We start from the raw sequence: 23,165 nt of genomic DNA on the forward strand, positions 1-23,165 counted from the left end.
GTGAAAAGGACACAGGAGTGGACAGGCAGCAAAGCCTCTGCCGGCTGAGCTCAGAGTCCAGTGCAAGAAGCACAACATACGGTGCCAAGAAAGCCCTCAGAGAAGGGAGTGTTTGAGCCCGTCTGTGAGTTGAAGGGACGTCAGCTGTGTCATGGTCCAGAGAAAATGGACAAAGACCTTAAGGAAGGAGCAAGCTAAGAGTTCCAGCAACAAAAGGAAAGCTGGTGAAACTGAATACAGAGAGCAAAGAGTGACTTGTGCCAAATGCTACAAAACTGTCAAGTGAAAGATGGAGGCAAGAACTTAAAATCTGCACATTGAGGCTATTTCTCCCACAAAGCAGAAGCCAGAGTTCTGCAATGCAGTCAACAAATGTACGGCATAAGTTAGATAGGGTGGATGACAGAGGATGAAGACTCCTGCTCTCCATGACATCATAACCTACTGGAAAGAAAACTGTGTAACCTGCATGTTAGACTCTGTGCAAGCTATCATGGTGGTAACACCTTAGATGAATGAAAAAACAATTCTGCTGGAGGATCAGAAGTGGTATCATGAGAAAGGCACAGCTACAGTTTGGCAAGCGATACCTTAGGAGAGGAACTGAGGTGAAGCACGGAAATGTGGCATCATTCCATTTGGCTTCAAGGTGTATACATTCCAACCTTAGAAGGAAGGGCTTACAGGGAAGCCCAAGCAGAGAGGAATAAGGAAGATGGGGATGAGGAATCCACATTACAGAGAACAGGCAAAAAGAAGCCGCAGGAGTAACAGAGCAGGGCTGTACAGTTAATGAGAACCCTCTGAAGGACAGAATGACTGGAGAGCAATTAAGAGATAAGAAGACAAGGGAACAAAGGCCAAGTAATACAACTATCACGGACAAAGAAAAAGAGGAGAATATCAGGGAAAACAATGCCAAGAAAAGACAAGGCCCATGATCCTGATTTAAAAACTACTGGTGAAAATGTTCACTTTTACTTTTTAAAGATATATCTTACACCTTAAATCTAAGGCTCTTCTTTCTTTTTAATGAAATTATCAGAGTAATTTTAATGCAGTACACTTTTTAAAACTTGGCAAACCATGCAAGTTGCACACTGAAAGCAGCATTCCCTTAATTAAGACAAACATATACATACGCATAGCTTTTCTAAATTAGCAAACCTCTCACAAGTTTTTCCAAAGATACATTTTCATTCTTTCCAACAGATCATTTAACACAGTACATGAGATATCTTTCGTGGGTGAGAGCAGCTTACTTTGAAGGTGTACTCCCAATATTTGTCAGCCCTTTTTCTCTGGACTCCTGTCAACATTATCTTCTCAATGTGTACAGCTGAAAGAAAGAAAACATGCTGACTTGTTCTACAGAGACTAGATATACATTTCAGTTACCAATGTGACAAACGCTACATGATTAAGCTATTTATCTTCATCTTTACTACTGCCCTTAAATCATGAAACAATGTGAAAAACCCCAGAAGCACAGCAATATGCCATCCATCCCCAAAGTAATTTTTTTCTATGTCCATACAGAGTGCTGAGTGCCTAAGTTGTTTCAAGCACTCTACTAAGCACCAAAGATCAAAAAGATAAATAATGAAAGGCCCCTAGAGTGAAGACTATTTTTCTGGCTGCTAATCTTCAAAACAGTAATTCAGACTACAATAAATCCAGCACATCAGATTCCTCCACGAGAAGCAGTACTTAACAATAATGAGGCTGGCAGTAATGACGATGATAAAGGGCACGGGGAAGAAGTTAGGAAAAGTGACTCAACAGACTGGGGTCAGGTTGGATTCGGGCGACAGGAGATGGAGAAGAGGGAAGGATTCACTTTGCCTTAGAGGAAGAAGTTAAAATAGATGAAGGAGAATATACAAAGTAACAGAAGTATACAGGAAGAATTAAGATTGTTATAGATCACGGAAGGTGGGTCATCAGAAAGCAGGATACATAAGATACAAACATTTGCTGGTACACAGACATTCATAATAAACTAAGGAGATTCCACTACCAGTATTTTGTGCCAACTTTCCAAATATATAGCGTGTGCTGCCTGCTTCTGAGTGTATGTCCTCCTACTGGGTGAGGACCACCGAGGACAGAGACAAAGGAAAGTCTCAAAAGCCAGGTGAGAAGCCTGCAAAGTACCTCCTCAGAACTGCCACCCAAGTAGGGAAAGGAGGGTCTGCTGCTTTCAAAACCTTTTCTATTAAATTATGTAAAGGATGATGCTATTAAATAAAAGCCATCTGAACTATGTTCAGAAATATAAAGCAGCTCCACTTCTGCAAGTCGGGGGCTACAGGGAGGGGACAACTAGGGCAGTGTGGGGTTCGGGAACACAGGTATGTCTTCAGCCTTGATTCCAAGTTATACCTGCCGTGATCTATCAGAGCCAAGATGAGTAAGACAAAAGAGAATGTGGTGAGGAATGGCTGGTAAGGGGAGACCATTCTCCAACCCTCGTTTAAAACTTAAAAGCACAGATCACATACATTTTTTTAAAAAGTAAGAACATAAGAAAAATCATCTGCAGTACCACCACCTTAATTGTTAGCATTTTGATGTAGTCTTTATGTTAAAAAAATAAATAAATTTTTTTTCAAAGGACCTTCATTGTAAAACCAAACTGCTTTAGCTACTTGCATATTTAGTGAGCTTTGGTGAAACAGTTAGTCGATGAGTCAAGTCGTTTGATAGTCTTGAATAGAAATGATAATTATGTAAACTTTTTAAAACATTAAACATTCTCGTAGGAAAAATGTATTACACAAAAGGATTATCACTGGGACTAAAAACAGACAAATATTGTTCCTTCAAAGCTGCTATCACTGGGTGTGCCGCTTCTCCTCTCTCCTCCACTCTTCCAGGCTGCCTAGGTGGCCGTCTGCACTTGCCAATTCAACGTTTCCCTCAACACAGGGAATGGACTCCCTGGCGCTGAGAAGACAGTATCTGAACTCATTTCTTTTTCCATGGCACTGTCTTTTTATTCCCCCATCCCAGCCTTCTTAAAAACTGTATTGCAGGAAGCATGGACTGGCAAGGAATATCTTCACTCTCTTGCAGTGAGCTTCTGTAAAATTCACCTTTTCAGCAGATGTTGAGCACATTCTACAGATAAAGCCCAATACTAAATACCTTGGGAATACGTTAAGGTCTCTGCCCTCCAGAGATATGCAACCAGATTTAAGACAACTGACTACAAGGCAGTCAAACAAGCTCGCACTAGGACCGGCCAAGTGCGGGGAGCAGGAGCCAGACGCAGACTCAAAGAAGCGGGAGGGCTGGTACTTGAGCTAAACCTCAGACCAGTAGGATTTCTGTGCTCCAGAAAGGAGAGAGAAGAGGAGAGTTAACCAATGCACCCAGCACTCTGCAACCTTTCCATGTATGGATGCTTTAAGTTCACAAAAAGTACAGCATACCTTCTCGCTGGGTTCTATGAGGTGCCACAGTAAGTCCGTCATGAGGTATTGGGGCTTGTTCTATGAAACTGGCCTCGGTGCTTTGCATGTAATCGCCATGAGCAGAGTTATTCTGGATGAGAAAGAGGGGCACATGTTAATCTATACCACAGACTAAGAACAGTAAATGCTATAAAAATAAACCAGATTAAAGTCTTATACCTTTTTTTCAATTACAGCTGCCATTCAATATAATTTTATATTAGCTTCAGGTGTAGTGTAGTGGTTAGGTATTGACATAATTTATGAAATGATCCCCCAATAAGTCTAGTACCCACCTGGCACCAAACATAGCTATTACAATATTACTGAGTATATTCCCTATGCTGTACTTTACATCCCGTGACTATTTTGTAACTACCAATATGTACTTCTTAGTCCTTTCACCTTTTTCACAGAGCCCCCAACCCCCACTCCCATCTGGCAGCCATCAGTTTGTTCTCTGTATCTATGAGTCTCTTTCTGTTTTGTTTGTTCAGTTATTTTGTTCTTTATATTCCACATATAAGTGAGATCATATGGCATTTGTCTTTCTCTGTCTGACTTACTTCACTTAGCATAATATCCTCTAAGTTCTTATACTTTTAATAGCAACCATTTTAATAGCAAGTTTTAGAGATCAAATAGGTGATTACACAGTAAAGGCAGAAAGCCGCAGTGTCAGAACAGTAAGGAAAAGGAGAAGTATCAATATTTATCTTCATTTAACAGTACTATTCTATCAATTACTCACTGGCCCAGTTTTCTTGGGACATACTACACATTACTATTCAGAATTGCCAGTGTCAATTCTATACCAAAGTGAACCAAAATTGAAGGAACACATATAAAAGATGGTACCCTTTATGCTAATCCCCCATATGTAAGGTACCCTGTATTTTTCACTTTAATTATTATGCAAGTTTTAATCATTACTTGGCTTTAGTGACAGTCTAACAAGATGCTCTGTTAGGAAAAGTCTCACAAAAGGTATCATCAATACGTGTCAAATTCTTGTAAACAAGAACGTGTATGGACAGTGAGTCTACTACTGTTAAACCATCTAAATAGCAACTGGGTGCTCTACTCCAACTGAGTTTGCTCAGCCAATCATTAGTGAACTGGGCTAAGCTTTATTCATAGAACTGCTCCTTCAAGCAATAAAGAGCACGTCATCTTACACACAGCTCTCCAGAACTCAAGCACTGTCGTGCGGATATTGTTACTATAACACGATGGTTTAACCAAAAAATAAAACAGCCTTAAAACAGTTCTTTATCAAAACTCACACCTTATGCCCCTTCATGTCCAGCATCTTAAAACATTACTCAGACCAAAATCACCTCAGTTTCAACTATCAATTACAATTTTATACATCTGTAATAAAAATACGTTCATGTCTTAAAATTGTGTAAAGAAACGAAGCAAACAGAACAGCCGAGACTTCCCAAGAATCCTAATTTTGTTCTGCTGTCAGATCAGGCATCCTGGCCTGACAAGGAGTCTGAGTTGCCAGCTGACAGCTCTATTTCTGGGAATAAAGCATCACATTAGATACTCCTGGCAGCTAAGCTTCAGCCTTACACAGTAGTTTGTCTTCCTCTAGAAACCCAAGGAAATAAAAATTGTCTACCAGAACTACTGTGTTTCCCCGAAAATAAGACCTAGCTGGACCATCAGCTCTAATGCGTCTTTTGGAGCAAAATTTAATATAAGAGCAAAAATTAATATAAGACCCGGTTTTATATAAGACCGGGTATAATATAATACCAGGTATAATATAATACCGGGTCTTATATTAATGTTTGCTCCAAAAGACGCATTAGAGCTGATGGTCTGGCTAGGTCTTACTGTGTTTCCCCGAAAATAAGACCTAGCCAGATAATCAGCTCTAATACGTCTTTTGGAGCAAACATTAATATAAGACCCGGTCTCATTTTACGGTAAGACCAGGTGTGATGTGATGTGATGTGACGTGATATAACATAATACCGGGTATAATACATTATATAATACCAGGTCTTATATGAATGTTTCCTCCAAGAAACTCATTAGAGCTGATTGTCTGGCTAGGTCTTATTTTCGGGGGGAAACGGTATTTTTGGGGAAACACGGTACATAATGAGAAAGAGGGCACAGACCTCTTAAGTCAACATCTAACTTTTGAAACATTTAGCATGATGGCATTCAGCAATTTACAATATTACTGATTTTAAAAAGGAACATATAGGAATTCTTCTCATAATAAGAAAATCATGTATATCCTAACCCAGACCATGTAATCATTTAATACAGAATAATAAAACCACATTGGCCTGACAGTGCTGTAAGTACTTTAAAAATCAGTAAAGCACTGTAATCCTCTCAAACACTTGTGTTAATTGGAAGAAGTTTAGTTGAATAGGTTAACCATTTCTTACAGAGTATTTTCCTACCTTGCTTATATGTGGTTCATAAATTAAAAAATCACCCTTTCAAAAATAAACAAATGTAAAATACGCAAAAAAAAAAACAAGTTTTCATTAGGGAAATAAAAAAATCAAAACCACAATGAGATACCACTTCACATTCATTAGGATGGCTATTGTCCAAAAACAGAAAAGTATTGACGAGGATGTGGAAAAATTGGAAGAACGTTTCTGCATTGCTGGTGGGAATGTAAAGCATGGAGGCTGCTGTGGAAGATAGTACCACAGCTCTTCAACAAATCACCGTATGATCCAGCAATTCCACTTCTAGGTATATACCCAAAAGAAGTGAGACTGGAACAGATAACTTGTACTCTAATGTTTATAGCAGCATTATGCACAATAGCAAAAAGGTGGAAACAACTCAAATGTCCACTGACGGATGAACTGGTAAACAAAATGTGGTACATACACACAATTGAATATTAGCCTTAAAAAGGAAGAAAATTCTGACACATGCTACCGCGTGGATGAATGACAGACACTAAGGCAAGTGAAATAAGCTAGGCACAAACGGACATATAATGTATGATACCACTTATGTGAGGTACCTAAAATAGTCCAATTCATAGAGAAAGTAGAATGTAACGTGTGGCAAGAGGAGACAGCAGGATTGGTGGTTACCAGGGGCTAGAGAAAGACAGGGTTGGGGAGTCTACGCTTAATGGATATAGAAGTTCAGTTTGGGCAAGTTTCTGGAGATGGATGGTGATGATGGCTGCACAACAATGTGAATGTACTTGGTGCCACTGAAGTGTACAATCAAAAAGGGTTAAAACGACAAATTTTGTTATATATATTTTACCACAATAAAAAAAAAATTAAAACAATTTTATCATGCTGCCCCCACAAATGTTATACTGAAGCAACCGTGAGAAAGTAGTTCGCTTCATGATCAAAATGGCATTTTTAAAGTCTGAAGTTACTTTAAGAACACAATTTAACCATCAAGAAAAAGCCTCCTGTTTAATAGCCTATGGAGAAAAATGGAGTTTAAGTTTCTATACAAGGACCTAAGTTCATCAACCCATGAAATACTACTAATTAAGTTTTCTGTTCCACACCCAAGTCTCAGCAGGTATCATTTAGACTAAGTTTAGAAATTATGTATAAAATTTTAAATGTTATTAGTTTAGTACAAATTTAATCTGAGCCCTCATGAGCAACAGAGATTAGAATCATGGCGTTTACTAGTAGTAACAACAGTGAGTGGTTGGCCAGTTCTGCTGTCTCCTCTTGCCACACGTTACATAAGCCTTGCTCTACTTTGAGCGGGGGAAGGCTGCCATAAAACCTGAGAACCACTGGTTTAATGCAATCTTACAGATGAATTATATCTGTTTTCTCTATTAAGTTCAGATTCCCATGAAAATGCAATACAGATGACATGCCAGAATTGGCATTTTACAAAAACCAGTTATATCAAAGTGTCTGGACCAAATGAAAAATGGACAACTTTTGTCTGCTTGGATTATCAGGACGCTGAAGTTTACAAATTCTAAGTCTGCAAACATATGCACAAGAACACAAAGAACATTAGTGTGCACTATTCTCCTTTCTAGAACTCATTTCTGTCCATGGCAAGCCACCTGTAAGAGCTCCTGGTTAGCTCAACGCCATGTGTCAGGTGAGCTGGACACCTCATCCACTCCAGACTACTCAGATGTAACTTTTACACCTGTAGATCCATCACAATTACATACTTGAGATTTCTTAAATGTGGAGGAGTTTGTGAAATAGTCAAGTGGCTGGACAGTCCTAAAAAGACTCTTCACTGAAAACATACCGTGAGAACTAAGGTCCCAATGGCCTCATTTTACTTTAACAAAAGCCTATCGATGGAGTTTATTTTAGTTCATCTAACAATGTTCTACATATTTCCTCTAGTCCTTTGATGTAGACTGTAAATTTTAAAAGAGCAAGACATTCTCTATAAAAAAAAGCAAGAATTAAGTTTCTCAGCCTTTTTTTTTTTTTTTTTACTAAATTTACTGTTTCACAAGTCTTTACGTTCATCAAATGAGACCTAGAATATTAATATTAGTATATAACAACAACATCCTATTAAGTTTTGTGGTAGATTAACAATAACTTTGAAACTCCATCCACTGAAAGCTGGGTTTAATTATCCAACCAGCAGGCCTCGGTTGGCGTTAGAAAGTTGTCTGACCAATAGAAAGTGACAGAAGGCATGTTGTGAGATTGCTGAGGGCAGGGCCTAGAAGCCTTGCGGTCCGGGCCTCTTGAAACACTTGCTCTTTGAGCCCTGAGCCACATGAAGAAGGCTACCGTGCTAGAGAGACTACACAGAGAGAGCGGAGGGAGAGAACCTCAGTCCCCAGTTGCATCTCCAGACACCCTGCAGCAGAGACACGTCAGCCTCACTGTCAGTAATCTGTCCAAACTCCTGGTCCACACAACTGAGAGAAATAATAATAAAATGGTTGTTGGTTTACACCACTAAATTTTGGGGTAACTTGTTATAGTTAGAGATTTTAAATTCTCTTCTTTAAATAACCAGGGTTACAACTAAAGCATATGCTATTATTTAAGCAAGATTCACAGAAAGTCTTGCATTGAATGTTAGAAAAGATTCAGTATTAGAAATATTACTGAGATATCAAATTTTATCATTTTGGTGGAAGAAGAGGGAAGAAGCTACAGGGAATTCAAGACTTACTTACTGTTTCTTTGAGAGGATGTGGTACAAAAGGCAGACATTTGTCTCATTTCTACTCAATGAAATAGCATAACTCAACCCAAAGTAATGCCTTCGGTCACCTTATAGCACCTGATAAAAGGCAAACTCTGGTGTGAGAAGAAACACGGCTGGTAAATGTATTGAAGTTGTGCTGCAAACAAGCAAACTGACACAACAATGAATGTTGTTGAAGACCAATGAATCAACAGCTCAGAAACAGTGTGGTATGGATTTCTGTTATGCTCATGGACACACTTCCATGTAACTTATTGTTTAGTTTAATGAGAAATGTGGGGATAAGGTGATTCAGCAAGACCAGTGTGGCAGAGCTAACGCTCTTAAAAGCATGGCTACGTAAACGCACTCTAGCTATTGAATGTGGGGCGAAGGGCCAACGATTTACAGAGTCTGCTTATACCCTACCCCCCGACAGCCACTGACCAGACCGGGCTTCTGTCATAGCAGCTGTACCAGTTGCTCTTAACGGGACATCAGTGAGCAGTAGTTATCTGTGCAGAGTGGGGGTAGACTGGAACCAGGTGGGCAGAAAAAGATGGGGGAAGGAAACTCATCACTGTAACTATGTATTTTGGGGAGCTCTAAGAATTTATCACAAATGGAAACATTAAAATTGTTGGTATCATTGCCTTTCCTAGAAAGCTAAGCTTGCAGGACACACAATCAGGAAGACCTGGCCAAAGGATGCCGATAGGCTACGGGGGGCTCTGGACGATGAGGAGGTACAGAAGGAAAAGAAGTGAGCGCCAGTTTTTACCTAGGGACTGGCCTTGCTAGTTTCCTTGTAAAACTCCCTTCACGTTTCTATTTCAACCTCAGTAAGCACCATTTATCATGCTGGTATTTTTCAGGGCTCTATGTGAAAAGCCTAAGCATAGGACATTCTGACTGAACACTTATGATATATGCAACGCTGACAAAAAATGAGATGTGATGCCTGAGCCTTTGGGAAGCCTAAAATCCAGGATGGAAAGTCAACTGCATACGTTAAAAATAATTCAGAGTATCATATAAACACTAAAACTGTAACAGAGAATACATGTGCTACTGGAATTCAGAGGTGGCAAAGACTCTTATGAGAAGATTGCCACAGGGACAATTTTGAGAACATCATGCAAGAGATGATGGCTGAGCCAGCTTTGAATGAAAGGCAGGATGTATGAGAGAAAGGGATTTTGAGTCAAAGACTTATTAGTGACCAGGCTCCATCAGTCACTGCAAGAAAACATAACATGAATGAAATATTGCTTTAGGAAGATGTACCTGGCAGCAGTATCCAACAGATGAGGTGGGAAGGCTGAAAGCAGGCGAATGAGTTGGATGGCTATGTAAGTCTCGGCACAAAGTCCCAAAAGCAAACGGGTGTCAGCCAGGATGAGGAAAGGGTGGATTCAGGAAATGAGGGGAGGATAAAATTAAGGTTATCAAGCAAATCACAGAGCCTGACTAGAAGTATAATGGTACCAATGAGAGAACTGGATGCGTCTGGAAGACTTTTTGTTTTTTTAAATCAATGATGCACTCTTTCCATACACGTTAAGTTTAAAGTGACAGTGGCCATTTCAGGCAGACAGACAGCACAGGTGCACACACACATATACATTTGCACTGGCTCCCACTGCAAACTGTTGGCAACTTACTCCTTTCACCTGGCCTTCAAGGCCCTCTGTAACCCAACCCCTATTATCTCTTCAAACTTCTCTATTTCTGTTCATCGACTGCAACCAAATTGCGCTAGTCACTCTTCCAACAATGGATATATATGGTTTACCAAGCGTTTTCATACACATTAACCTGTTCGTCTTCACAGCAGTTATACGGTATTTGCAATAAATGGTGATGAGACCGTTTTATACGGAGCAGTCTGAAAACTGGGAAGACTAAATAACTTGCCAAAAAGTGACCTTTTCAAAAACTTAAATCTGACCACAAAGGAATTATTTCTTAATAAGCATAAAACACTTCTAATGAGCCAAGCCATTTAGAAGAGAATTAAAGGCCCAACGTTCCCTGCAGCAGAGGCAGAACACAAGGAAACGGAATGCTGAGCGCCCAGGGCTCTGCCACCTGTACCATCAACACCCCATCGGGCGCTTATCCTTGTCTAGAGTGACTGTTTACACAGACTGGGTGAAAGAGGCTTTTGTGGCAAGGCATTCTCCGAGAGTTAAAGGAGTGCTGCTCCACACACTCCTCCTTAATGCAGAGTGCTGGGAAGAGTGAGGCTCATCGGCTTTGAGGGGAGGGCAGCCCTTTCTCCTCTTAAAACATTTTTTTTGGCTTAGTATTTCTCTAAGGACAAAAACATCAAATAAGCTTAAAAATTAACATTGATCCCCACTCTCAATTTAATAGCATGTATAAAAAAGGTATTGAAAAAAATGTTCCTTAATCATCCATGGTTTCCAGTCTATGCTCTGAATGAAAAATTATGTAACTTAACAAAACTGCAAAATAGCTTCAAATTATAGAATAGTTTTCCAGCTAAATGTGAAAACTGGTTAAAGACTTAAGTAGATTATGGTTGCATGGCAGTTAATGATAACCCAAATTCAAAATACGTATTTTCTCCATTTACACCCCCAAAAACAATACAAACAGAACATGTACTTTAATGATTTGTGACCCAGAGAAATGCTTCCTTTGGGCTTCTTTTACCTGTAGCATATCAGATCTTTACAATGCAAGGATTAACAAAAATAAGTGCCCCAGGGGTGACCGGATAGCTCAGTTGGTTAGAGCTCCAGCTCTGAACAACAGGGTTGCCAGTTCGATTCCCACATGGGCCCGTGAGCTGCGCCCTCCACAACTAAATTGAAGACAAGAGCTGCCACTGAGCTTCCAGAGGGTCAGCCAGGAGGGGCAGTCAGATGGCTCAGGTGGTTAGAGGGCGAGCTCTCAACAACAAGGTTGCTGGTTCAATTCCCACATGGGATGGTGGGCTGCGCCCCCTGCAACTAAAGATTGAAAACTGGTGACTGGACTTGGAGTTGAGCTGCACCCTCCACAACTAGATTGAAGGAGAACGACTTGGAGCATGGGCCCTGGAGAAACACACTGTTCCCCAATATTCCCCAATAAAATTAAAAATATATATATTAGCTGTGGGCTTATTAAAAAATAATAAGTGCCCCAAATAAATGTGCCTCAAATACTTTTCAATTACCCATCCTTCCTGAACACTGATCAATTTAAAGGTATGGTAGTAGAGAACAACATAGAAAATACTGCACCATATGAACTTTCATTAAATGAAAAAAAAAAAAGAAGAACCCATTCCTGAAAGCAACTGATACAACCTGGATGATTGCATCTTAATGGAAAAGAAAAAGGCATTGAGTATCATTCTCAACAGAGAACTTGTGCTCAAGACAGTACGTGAATTACTATGCACCTGATCTCATTATCTCATTAATTTAATCAAGACAACCTCAAAAAGGCCGTTATCATCCCCATTTTACTGATAAGACTTCGCACAGGTATCTAAGTGGCCTGGTTAACATCAAAGAGCTAGAGGCAGAGCTGGAATTGAAGCCTCCAAGTCCAGTGCGCTACGAAACATGGCGATCACGCTTCAAGGCCTTTGACAGCCTCTACAACACTTACTGTCCCCTCCCCTATAAAAAAATCATTAAAAGTATATATACATATATATCTCCAGTTAATTTGAGAAAAAGAACTAGCTTTCTGTCTATCTCCACCACCCTCTTCTCACGGAGGTATAAGTGAGACTTTCCCCAGGTTTTCCTGACCTGAGAAAACCACTGCACAGAAAAATGTAAGTAATTGCGGGAGGATACCCCGTAGCTCCCTAAAATAATCACTACTTAAGTCTGATATTCTAAAAGCCTTTTCCAAAAGGCATTTAATTATAAGTGAAGTGCTTCTATTCTTTGCTGCAGCCAAACCAATCTAAAATTTCCCCTAAGACATGGCTAGTTCTGATCTCCGGTCTCAATTTGGGAGATGCTGTACCCACTCCTCTACCACCTTCCAAGCAAGGCTTAACTTTTACGTGTGATTGCTCACATTTATTGAAGGTCCCCAGCCAGGCATTATTCTACAAGTAATTGCTCACTTAATCCTAACAATCCTAAGGTCAGCACTGTTACCCCTCCTGGAGGAGGAAAGCCTTCTCAGACAGTGCCCACAGCCCCAGTGATACTCTGTAAAATCTCCCAGCAGAGGCCAACAAAGTAAATAAAGGTATTTATTACCTAGGAACATTAGAATTAAAAGTCATTTTTAAGAAGCATCTTTTTAGCGCCTAACACAGTAACAACTGAAATCCTGACCACTCCCCTCTCATTTTAAGTCAGTGCTTTCACTACGGTGTTTCCCCCAAAATAAGACCGGGTCTTACATTAAGTTTTGCTCCAAAAGACGCATTAGGGCTTATGTTCAGGGGACGTCCTCCTGAAAAATCATGCTCGGGCTTATTTTCTGGCTAGTGCTTATTTTCGGGGAAACACGGTAAGTTTCTGGTCACCACCTACACACTCAAGTTATCTTAGAGTAGGGCATTTATGCTAAAACAATGAAAGTTTTCTTTTTCAGGCCTCAACATTACCAATACATGATCTGTATTATTAATATGAGTTGAGGTACTTGCTCTGTCAAAAACAATATAGCTAATTAACCTATGCTATGAGAAAGTAACAATTTTGAAAAGTTTTCTTCTTTAGTAACTCCATTGATATCTGTAAGTAAAGGACTCATGGCCACTTAATTTTTGTGAATTCAAATATGTTTTGCGAGTTAAAGTTACATTAAGACACAGGATAACTGTTTCTTACTATCAAAAGTTTTCAATTTCTATCTTTAATTCAAACATGAGCACAATGTGCCAAGCAACTAAGTTTTGAGGATACAGAAAAAAATCTCCAGAGAAACACTGCCATACCAAGGACATTAACCACTAACCACTACTGTGAGAGTCTATGCTTTTTTCACCTTTACGTTGCTAACTGGGGATTAAATCTCCAAAAGTGTAATGCGGATTCATTTTCATGAACAATTAAGAGTGTCTTTAGGCATTCAAAGAGAAAGCCTGTCTTTCCTCTCTTCAACGAAAAAGCAAAACATAAACAAAAACAAAAAAGCTTACTCAGTTTTTTGTTGTTGTTGCTATTGCTAACATATCATTTATAGTTTGGGTTCTTTACAAGGGACCCGTGTTTAAAACCAGGTATTTTCGGTTATGCTATATTCACAGTCTATAACTTACTTACACGTAACTACATCAATCACCCCAACTTCCTAGTACATACACTGTAAATGAGTGTTTTCACTGCTTCCCACTGGCCTACTCATTGAATTTTATGCAAGTGACTAGCAGTCAACTGCAGTTGTGAAGAACATGAGCTTTATACATAAGTCTCCAAAAAGCAATGCCAACAATTACAATCCAATGTAACATTTACTCTAAAATCATCCAAACCACACAGGAAAACTCTAGAATTGTTACTGTTAGAAATATTTGTTTAATCCTCCTCCGTTTTTCTAAAATGACCTGATAAGTATATTCTAGTGATTCAGTTTGTGGACTTGTCATCTCAACTATTAACTTCATAACCAGGGTATGCCACTCAGCAGTTGCTGGGCCTGGTCAACTTGAAAGCATATAAAATTCACATTAAAGCACGTGTTCTACCCGTAATCGTGTTTTTAAAAAAATGTGTTTCAACAAGAAGCTGCTGTATATTAAGTATTGGATACAAGTCTTGAAGGAGCAGGAATACCATTTCGGGCTAGTACACTCTTACTCTAATAGAAAAGAAAATTGAAATATTAGCCCTACTTTATCCATTTAGTATGATGCTATTTAGGCAGTAGTAAGAAACAGAATGATTCTTAAGCACTTAAAAAGTTTCATACATGTGTCTAAAAGGTTACTTCCGGGGCAATGAAATGCTGCCTCACGAGAATTTCCCCTTCGCATTACCCGAGTACACCCTCCGCGTGGTTCTCCACTAGGCAGAACGCCCCGGCCTAGCCCTGCAGAGGCCCAGGGGACGCCCAGGAGGCGAGTCCGCTCCTCCGCCCGCCCCCCAGGGGGCGGGGCCGGCGCGCTAGTCACGTGGGTGGTGCTCCGCCGCCATCTTGCAGGAGGAGAGGAGGGGCCACGCGGGACCGTCCCCCAATAGTCCCCCGCTGGTCCAGGACTGCGCGTGACTGAAGCGCTAACACGTGCGAGACTCCCTGCAGGTGAGCACTCCCACCCCAGGAGCCTGGGCGGCGCAAGGTCGAGGAACAACTGGGTGATACTACAGCGAGTAGGGGCTGAAATCAATCCACCCCTTTCCGCCCCCCCCCCCCCCCCCGCAGCCTCTGGAGTGACAGCCTGGGAGCAACAAGATCCGCGGAAATGTCTTCAAGGCCATAACATGCCATAGTTGGGGGAGCCGGAGTCCACGCTAATAAGTAGCAAATGCGGGGTCGTAACAACTTAATGAGACACAAATGATTTGTAATGGTAACCCTAAACAACTACTGGAGAACACTGAACACCCAAGTGTCTAGAAATAGCCTTCAGCGTCACCTGTAGTACTCGTATATCCTATGATTTGCTCCCCCACTTCAACTTATGGCCACAGCATAGGGCACTGCCTGAGAAGCGCTGAAATTCGTGGCATCGCGCCCAGCCTCACTTTGTCCACTCCTTCCAGCACTCACTGGTTGCCAGAAAAGGACACACACTGCAGTCAAGATAAAAATCTCATTACTCTGGTTTGCACGCATCTCCCCCTTGTCTACTCGCCTTCCAACACTTGCATTACAAACAAAATTTAAGGCGGAAAGGAAAAAAAAAACTCCTAACAGTTAAATCAGAAATTGGTTAACCTTGTTGCAATCATATGAATGATCTAAATGGTTTCATTGTGACATTTTCATTATACTAACAAGCTAAGGTTATTTTTACAATATATGTTGTAACAAGAAAAAAAAATTTAAATATAACTATTGCTCCTGAGTTCAGGATTTCTTCTCCAAATTAAATGGCAGTGGCATATAGGACTTTTCGGAATTATTTTAGCGAATAGGCTGAAAAATTGAAAGGGCTTTTTTTTTTTTTTTTTTTTTTTTACCATAATTATACACTACTTAGTAGTAAACACTGTAAGATAAAATTTCAAGCTCACCAAGAAAATACTGGGTACTAGGCCTTACTACGTCTGAGTTTGTCCTAAAATGTGAGTCACTTCACAGAAGACTTGTTTTTAAAAGGAGGGATTCAACCTAGATTACCGCTAAATCCCTTCCAGACCCAAATTCCTTGATTCTGTGGAAATGGAGTCCACACAACCACTAGATAAATACAATGCCCAGTTTTAGTTCCAGGGTATTATTGAATGACAGCAGATATGTGAGTTGAATTGACTTTCAAACAAGAGCTGGAAATCCCCTTTTCCAGTATATCATCCTGGAAATCACTTTAAGTTGAAAAGTATGGCTTCCAAATTAATACCTTTTAAATAACTGTGAGCCATGATAATAAACTCTTACTGTACATAGATTTTACTTTAACTGAAACCTATTCCCCTCTCCTCCATTAAATTGTCACGCTCAAGGACTTTATGTGGGGCCCATATCATTAAATTGCTTTCATGGCTCTATAAAAATTTAATCTTTAATAATTTGCAACAAGTGATTCATCTGGACTCCCGTTCACAAAACTTCGGTGTTTAATAACTTTTTTGAAAACAGTACTTATGCCTACAGTAAAGGCCGGACAAACATCCCTGGACGCAAACCTGGAGGCACGCCTCAAGCCCGTTAGAAAGCAGGTTACGCCAGACGTAAAGGCCTAACAAGCCCGCCCCAGGAGAGGTTCCTCGCCCAGACAACCTACGCTACTACTTAACTAATTTGAGTCACTTCGCAAGTCTCCATCCACTTCAGATTTCTCCAGGAAGTCAAGTTCTCTAAGCAGGAGCCAAACGACCCTTACGACCCCTTTTAACTCAGGCACAGTTAGGAAAAAAAAAAAAAAAAAAAAAGCCCCTTTGTGCCAAAGACAGGGCAGCACGCCGGGGGCGCACCTCGGGTCACCAGGTGAGGGGTACGGCGGAGCATTACAACGTGCAAGCGGAGGCCAGACCGCAAGAAGGGGAGGCACTGCCCGCGGCCAGACTGCGGCGAACCCCCGGCTCCTCGGGCACTTCGCCTTTCCCAGCACCTAGGGCTCGGGAGATGCTCAAAGCCAGTAAGGTCCCGAGACCCTTCATCCGAGAGGAGGACCCGGGCCGCGGGCTCCATGTTTTCCGTGGCAATTCCGGCACGGAAGAGACTTCTAGAGCATTCTGTTATGGCGGTGACTGTGTGCGGGGGAGGGGGGCGGGGAGGGGCGGAGTGGAACTGAGCTGCTCAGCGAAAGGAAGCTTAGTACTACGGGCTTGGGAGCGCGGGGTGGGGATTCCGAGCCACCTGCGCCGAGGGGTGTCCGACAGCGCGGGGCCGGGAGGCTCGCACGCCCTACCTGGGCTCGGGGGCCGGCAAAGTGGCACCGCTCCACCTCCACCTCTTCCGGGCACCCGCGGAGCGCGCTGCGGAGCCGCTCCAAGTGCTCCCTCAGGGTGACCCGCTGGTGGAAGGAAAAGGCCGGGTGCAGCGAAGCCATGGTGAAGAGCAGCAGCAGTTCCTCCTGCGCCCTGACGCCCAGCCCGTCGCCGGCCCGGGGCTCGCTGCCTTCCGGGCCGGAGCCGTCCTTCTCGGCGTCCTCCTCCCCGTCGCCGCGCTCGCCGGGCTCGTCCACTGCGCCGCCCCGCGAGCCCTCGCCCCGGGCCGCGCGCAGGCTCTTGAGCACCGAGTCCACCTGAGGCAGAAGACGGTGCAGGCGGCCGGCGGCCTCTCGGTTCTCGGAGCCCAGCAGCGCCAGGTAGACGATGAGGCGCGAGCGTACGGCGGGCTCTCGGAAGTCCGCCAGCGGACCCGGGTCCGAGAGGCCGTTGGCCTTGGCCTCCGAGTCGCGCAGGTAGTGGTAGTCCTTGCGCGCCAGGTCCTCCAGGCACGACCCGAGGAAGCGCAGCTCCAGCGGGTTGCACAAGTCCAGCAGCCCGCACATGAACTCCAGGCGCTGCGCCGAGCCCAGCACCAGCCCGAACCACTCGTACACCCGCTCCTGCTCACGCAGCGCCGCCGCGGGCCCGGAGCCGCCCGGCATGCCCGGCCCGGCCGCCGCTCCGCCAGCAACAGGCGGCCCGAGCCCCCGGGGCGGCGGCGGCGGGTGTCCCCGCGGCGGGCCCGCGGGCGGTGGCGGCGGGGGGCGGCAGTCGCGACGACGGCGCGGTGGCGCCTTAGCGCCCGGCCGCACGTCCGCCTCGGGTTCCTCCGCCTCGGGCGGCGGCTCCGCGGGGTGCGTCGGCTTCAGCGGTAGCTTCATCCTCAGCATCCTCGGCTAAGGCGGCGGGGACATGCGAGCGGGGGCGAGCGGGAAGGGCTTGGAGGAGGGGCGGGGGCCGAGGCGGCGGCGCGGCCGTCAAGAGCGGGGTTCCTCCATGCCGCCAGCGGAGGCCGGGGCCAGGGGCGGGTCTCCGCCGGGGAAGGGGGCGGCGGCCGGCCGGCGGGGTCGCTGGCGTCTTCCTCCCCGGCCTGAGGTGGGGCGTGCCCGCAGCGGCTCCTCCCTTTGGGCTCCGCGCCGGCTCTGGGAGCCCTGGTGCGGGTGGGAGCTGGCGAGCGTGCCCTCCTTCCGCCTCCCTCTCTCCTGTCGTCCTTACAGGGCTGGGGCGGCGGCGCCGGAGCGGTTCCCTCGCGAGCTGCTGCACACCGAGCGACTAGGAGAAGAGGAGGAGCGGCTGTGCCGGGCGGAGACGCTTGCTGACTCCGCGCAGGCACTTCAGCCAATCAGCGGCCTGAGCCGGCGGTTGCGTAGGTCTCCCCGCCCTCGGGGGCCACCTCTCTCTGAGAAGCCACGCCCAACTGCTGCCCGGCCTCCTCCCTTAGGCGGATTCCGCGCGGTCTGAAAGTCTGCTGGTTAGCAGCTGGGGAGGGGGTAGACGCGGGTGGGGCGTTGGGACGGCGGCTAGGTAAGTCCGGGCGCAGTGAGAAGCGTGTGAGCCTCACGTGAGAGGAGGGGAGTGGGGAATTTCACTTTTTCCACGAGCCGTAACCCCGCTTTTGACAACTGACTCCCCTGCTCTGCCTCCTCGCTTGGGTCACCGCACCACGTCCGCCTGCACCACCCGGTTCTCCCCGCGGCCGCGTTTAACGTGTCCCGAGAGCGGGCGTTCCTCTGAAGTGAGCGTCCTAACCTAAGATGAGCTCTTTCAGTCCTCCACAGCCTGGCCGACCTTCTGGAAGTCAGCAATGGAATAATTCCCACAACTTCACAAGGATCTGTTGTGTTGACTATGTTGCGGATCGCAGAACTGGGGCTGGAAGAAAGGTTGTGGCGGTGGCTGGGGCGCCCAGACACCTCAATCCTGTGCGAGCGCCCACGCCCGGTGCTGGCAGCACCGTGCGGAGGTGGCGACGCGCGGCCCCGAGGGGCGCAGAGGCGACCCAAACTGAGGGCGTTCCACGGCTTGGACGCCGAGGAGGCACACGCTGGTGTGGCCTCCCTAACTGTTACTTCTGGTCTGTAACGCTCTTTAGAAATTATAAACCAGGACAGTTTGGCAAAAGCCACCCCCCACCCTCCTCCGCCCAGCCCCTCCATCTTTTGGGAATCATTTTATTTGCTAAGTAACGTTTCTGTGCCTGACATGTTTTGAATCCTTGGGCCGGTGTTAATACCCTATGACTCGAGAACCGTAATAAGTTACCACCTTGACAGGCTTTCAACTTTTTTAAAAAGTTTTGCTACATTTTTAAGGTTTGAAGAACTCCAAAATACATCACTGGAACCACTGCTTTTTTATTTATTTTTTTAAATGTAAGCAATATAGTCCAAAATTTAAGACCCAGCTGGATCTTTCAAGGGTTAATTCTTAAAGGGGATTTGTTTGTTTTTTAATTCTTAATGGTTTAAATTAAGAAGTCTTACTACAGCTACATAGTAAGAGTATGTAAAAAAATAAGAATCACATTGTAACTCTTTCTTGTAACTCTTTCCGACTATGTTGGGACATCTGTTGGGAGAGCATATACTGAGCCCTCTTTATCTCACAACTTCATGCCCTAAGAAGCTAATTTAAAATTCAGTAAAAGGCTGGACTGAAGCCTAAATCAGTTTCATCGATAAAATAGGAAGACAGAATTATTTTCAACACATTTGAAATTGTCAAAATATGTAAAAGCCATTCTTTCATATAATTTGCTTTTTCCTTGCATTCTTTGTGTGTAATGTAGAAATCCTTACAAAAAGGAGAAAATTGTGTAAGGACTTTTATTAACAATCCTTACCCCTCTCGCTATCAACTTCAACTGGAAATTCTACCCTATCTCATCTCCTGTTCCCACGTTTCTAAAGCTTAGGGTGATATACTTTAGGCAACTAATAATATTACTCTTGCTAGATACTTACAGGTCCATAGTGAGTCACCTGTCTGGATTGAGATATTTTGTTAATAAGCTAATATTTTACCTCTGAGGTGATTTCTACAAGTGACCCCGACAAAGTTCTTTACATTTCCCTTGGCAACAAGAAACCACTGGTATGAACTCTCCACAACACTTGATCCATAAACTTTAGGTCAGAATTCAGATTTATGCTAAACAGTGACTTTTGTACTTCTGTCTTTGGCCAATATTAGAAAATGTAGTGATCAAAGCTGCTACACACACATGGCATAGATACATGATTTTATGATTCTGATTATCATCCATCAGTTGGACAATTTGCTCTCTATTCCCCAACACATTGTTTCAGAGACCTGTCTCCATACTACAACTCTCTAAACTGGACCTCAATGTTTTTCTCACCCTACCATAAGTGTGAGAGAGAACACCTTCAGTAAGAGTGATGTACTACTGTGGTGCTTTTCGGGGAGGGGCCCAGATGGAAATCCCAGGATGAGGGGTGGCTGTTTAGTTGGGAAAAACCACACAGGTGATTCTAGTAAGATGTCCTGGGAAGGTATTCCTCCCAATTGGCCCCCCTATATATTCCCTGTATAATCATTGAGATGGGCCAGATAGTGTTACTGTGGTAATAATGGTGGGTGGTATATGTTTGTATCCAAATCTTTCATAAAGGGATAGATCCCATAAGAGACATTTTTAAAGACACAAAGTACTATTTTCTCTTGTCCCTAGGTGACATTTAATCCATATTAAATACACTTTGTTTTATTTACCTCTTTAACAATTAAAGATGTTATTATTGACATTACTGTCCAAATACTTATATGTTGTCAGAAGACTTGATTTCAAGTTAAAGTTATACCTTGGATTAAGGGACTAACCAGTAATTGAGGATTGAGGAGACTTTCCCTTTTGCAATTGGGTTGCTGCAAGAAATTTCACTAACATCACAGTTAATTGGATAGTTCAGAGCAGATTAATAATGATATCAACTCCATGAAAAGGATACCTAGATACAGCCACTCTACCTCCTGAAGCATCCAATTGGATCCGTATCAAGAATTTGTTCTCTCAGTCTTTGTAAATGGTGACCGTTTCCCATTACACCTCCTTGTGTGTTTCCTCCATTAGAATACAAATATCTTCATGCCAGTAACCATGTCTTAATTTTTTATTTTGACATTCAGAACACAGATGTTGAAAAATATTTGCCCGATGAATGAATGAATAATAATCCAGGAACCAAAAGTAACTGCCATCAGCTCCTGGGGTCACATGAATCCTTGTTTATATCTAGCAGGGAAGAGAAACCATCTGTGTCAAAACCTGGACTAGGCCCGAGATTCATTCTAACTGAATCGCCTTAGGTCACATGTCCATTCCTGGTCATTCACCAAAACCAGAAAAGTGGATTCAGCTTCTTCAGAACCACGTGTGTCCCTCACAAAATATCCAGGGCTGTTGGAAAGGAGAAAGGCAAACATAGATGATGGGGGAGCAACCAATATGCATCCGATACCATTGTACTCACAGTCCGTAGTTTTGATCATTTAAATTGTCATGGGTTTAAGGTACCTCACATTTTTTTTTGTTAGAGCCCATATTTTTGTTTAGTTAGATCATGAATTTAAGAGTGAGATTAAATATTAAATTGTTTTTAAAGATTAAAATTTTAAAATCTCTAAAGGCCTTACAAACAAACACAGGTAAATTTTTCATTGATATACAACTTAAGAAAAAAATTAGTTGCATATTTAAATTAAAAAAAAAATTTCTGTAAGGTTTACAAAAACACCTGCAAGACAGATTTGAGATAGATTTGAGAAAGTATCAGTTCTGATGCTGTGACAGGATTCCCATTGATAAGCCTGGAATCATGCCCCACACCGCGGCGTATGGTACCTTTTCTGGAAGACTAGCGTTGGCTTAAATTCGGAGTCTCGCTGGAATAGTGGTTTCCTTTGTCAGAAGGGTTCTTAAGGACTTAGAGGGACCAGGCTGTCCACGTCCTCCCACTTATACATTAAACTTTTGAGAAACCCTGAAATCCACCAAATCTTGGAAGCCTGTCCAGAAAAAAACTTGATTCTAAAGTGGATTGGTTTGGAAAATCCTTAGGCTACTTGCTTATGTTAGAAATTGAGGCTCTGGATGACATTAGGCCCTTTCCTGGTTCTATGGGATGTCTGTCTGCAAATAGACTTTTGCCCAACTGGTCAAAAAGGCAAGGGCTGTCTCCCCAAAAACACAACATGGCTTTCTAGGGACCCATGGAATTGAAGTCCTGTAAGGTTGGCTTGTTAGATAGAAAATAAATACTCCAGTAGTATTCTCTGGGATAAAATTTGCTGAATTCATGTACTTCTTTAAATATACAGTTACATCAAATTATTGATGAGCTTTTGATTGTCAACCTAGCTTAAACCTGTCATCTTTTACTCTTTTGCCTTCATAAAAGAAGCTTAATTTTTTCCAAGAATCCAACCTTCTCCCCAAGACCCGATGTGGTGTGGGGGATACCTGCCAGCTCTGCGGATAGATCTTGATCATTAAACCAATCAAGGAAGCCCATACTTCTTGCCAGTTGGTTCACAAATCCTAGAAGACTGGGATATGCCAAAAGCGCACAAGCTAATAAACTCTATAAATTCGTTTATGAAGGGGCTCTCACTGGCCAAATCTGGCAGAATTTGAGTATCAGAAAGACTAAGATGGTACCAGAATATAAAAAAAATAAAGTAAAGGGGTAGAGGAGGGTGCAGAGAAAGCTCTTTACAGAAGAATACCAACTAAAAATTTAAAAGGAAAGTATCATTTTGCAACCACCAAATGTATTAATAGTAATTGATTCAGGCATTTTCACCACTGGGTGCAAAGTTGCTGGGAAGTGAAACATTCACATGTCCTCAAAATAATGCCTCACTTAATTAAAAGGGGGAAAGGTACTTTTACATGGATAAATCTGACAAATGCCACCTTAACCATGTGGTCACAATTAGCGTTACCAATAACAGGACGATCTAATATTATCCCTCATGTCATCGGAAGTGCACATTATTT

The 23,165-nt window shown here is 43.1% G+C and overlaps 1 protein-coding gene and 1 long non-coding RNA gene across 4 annotated transcripts in view; one reads left to right on the forward strand and one right to left on the reverse strand.

Moving 5' to 3' along the window:
• Positions 1-18,364, reverse strand: part of ZCCHC2 (zinc finger CCHC-type containing 2) — a 52,578-nt gene extending 34,214 nt beyond the window's left edge. For all 3 annotated transcript variants that reach the window (XM_019729324.2, XM_019729323.2, XM_019729322.2), the window contains exons 1-3: positions 17,122-18,364; positions 3,438-3,549; positions 1,263-1,339 (exon numbers count right to left, since the gene is read on the reverse strand). In XM_019729324.2, the coding sequence (XP_019584883.2) occupies positions 1,263-1,339; positions 3,438-3,549; positions 17,122-18,033 (1,101 nt within the window). In that variant the 5' untranslated portion in view covers positions 18,034-18,364. The remainder of the gene's footprint in view (positions 1-1,262; positions 1,340-3,437; positions 3,550-17,121) is intronic.
• On the forward strand, positions 14,737-20,913 carry LOC141573129 (uncharacterized). The gene is made up of 2 exons (XR_012498718.1): positions 14,737-14,849; positions 18,361-20,913. It is a non-coding gene; the product is annotated as an uncharacterized LOC141573129 (long non-coding RNA).
• Positions 20,914-23,165: the final 2,252 nt, after the last annotated feature.

Source organism: Rhinolophus sinicus, linkage group LG09 (genome assembly GCF_036562045.2).
Source record: "Rhinolophus sinicus isolate RSC01 linkage group LG09, ASM3656204v1, whole genome shotgun sequence".
NCBI lineage: Eukaryota > Metazoa > Chordata > Mammalia > Chiroptera > Rhinolophidae > Rhinolophus > Rhinolophus sinicus.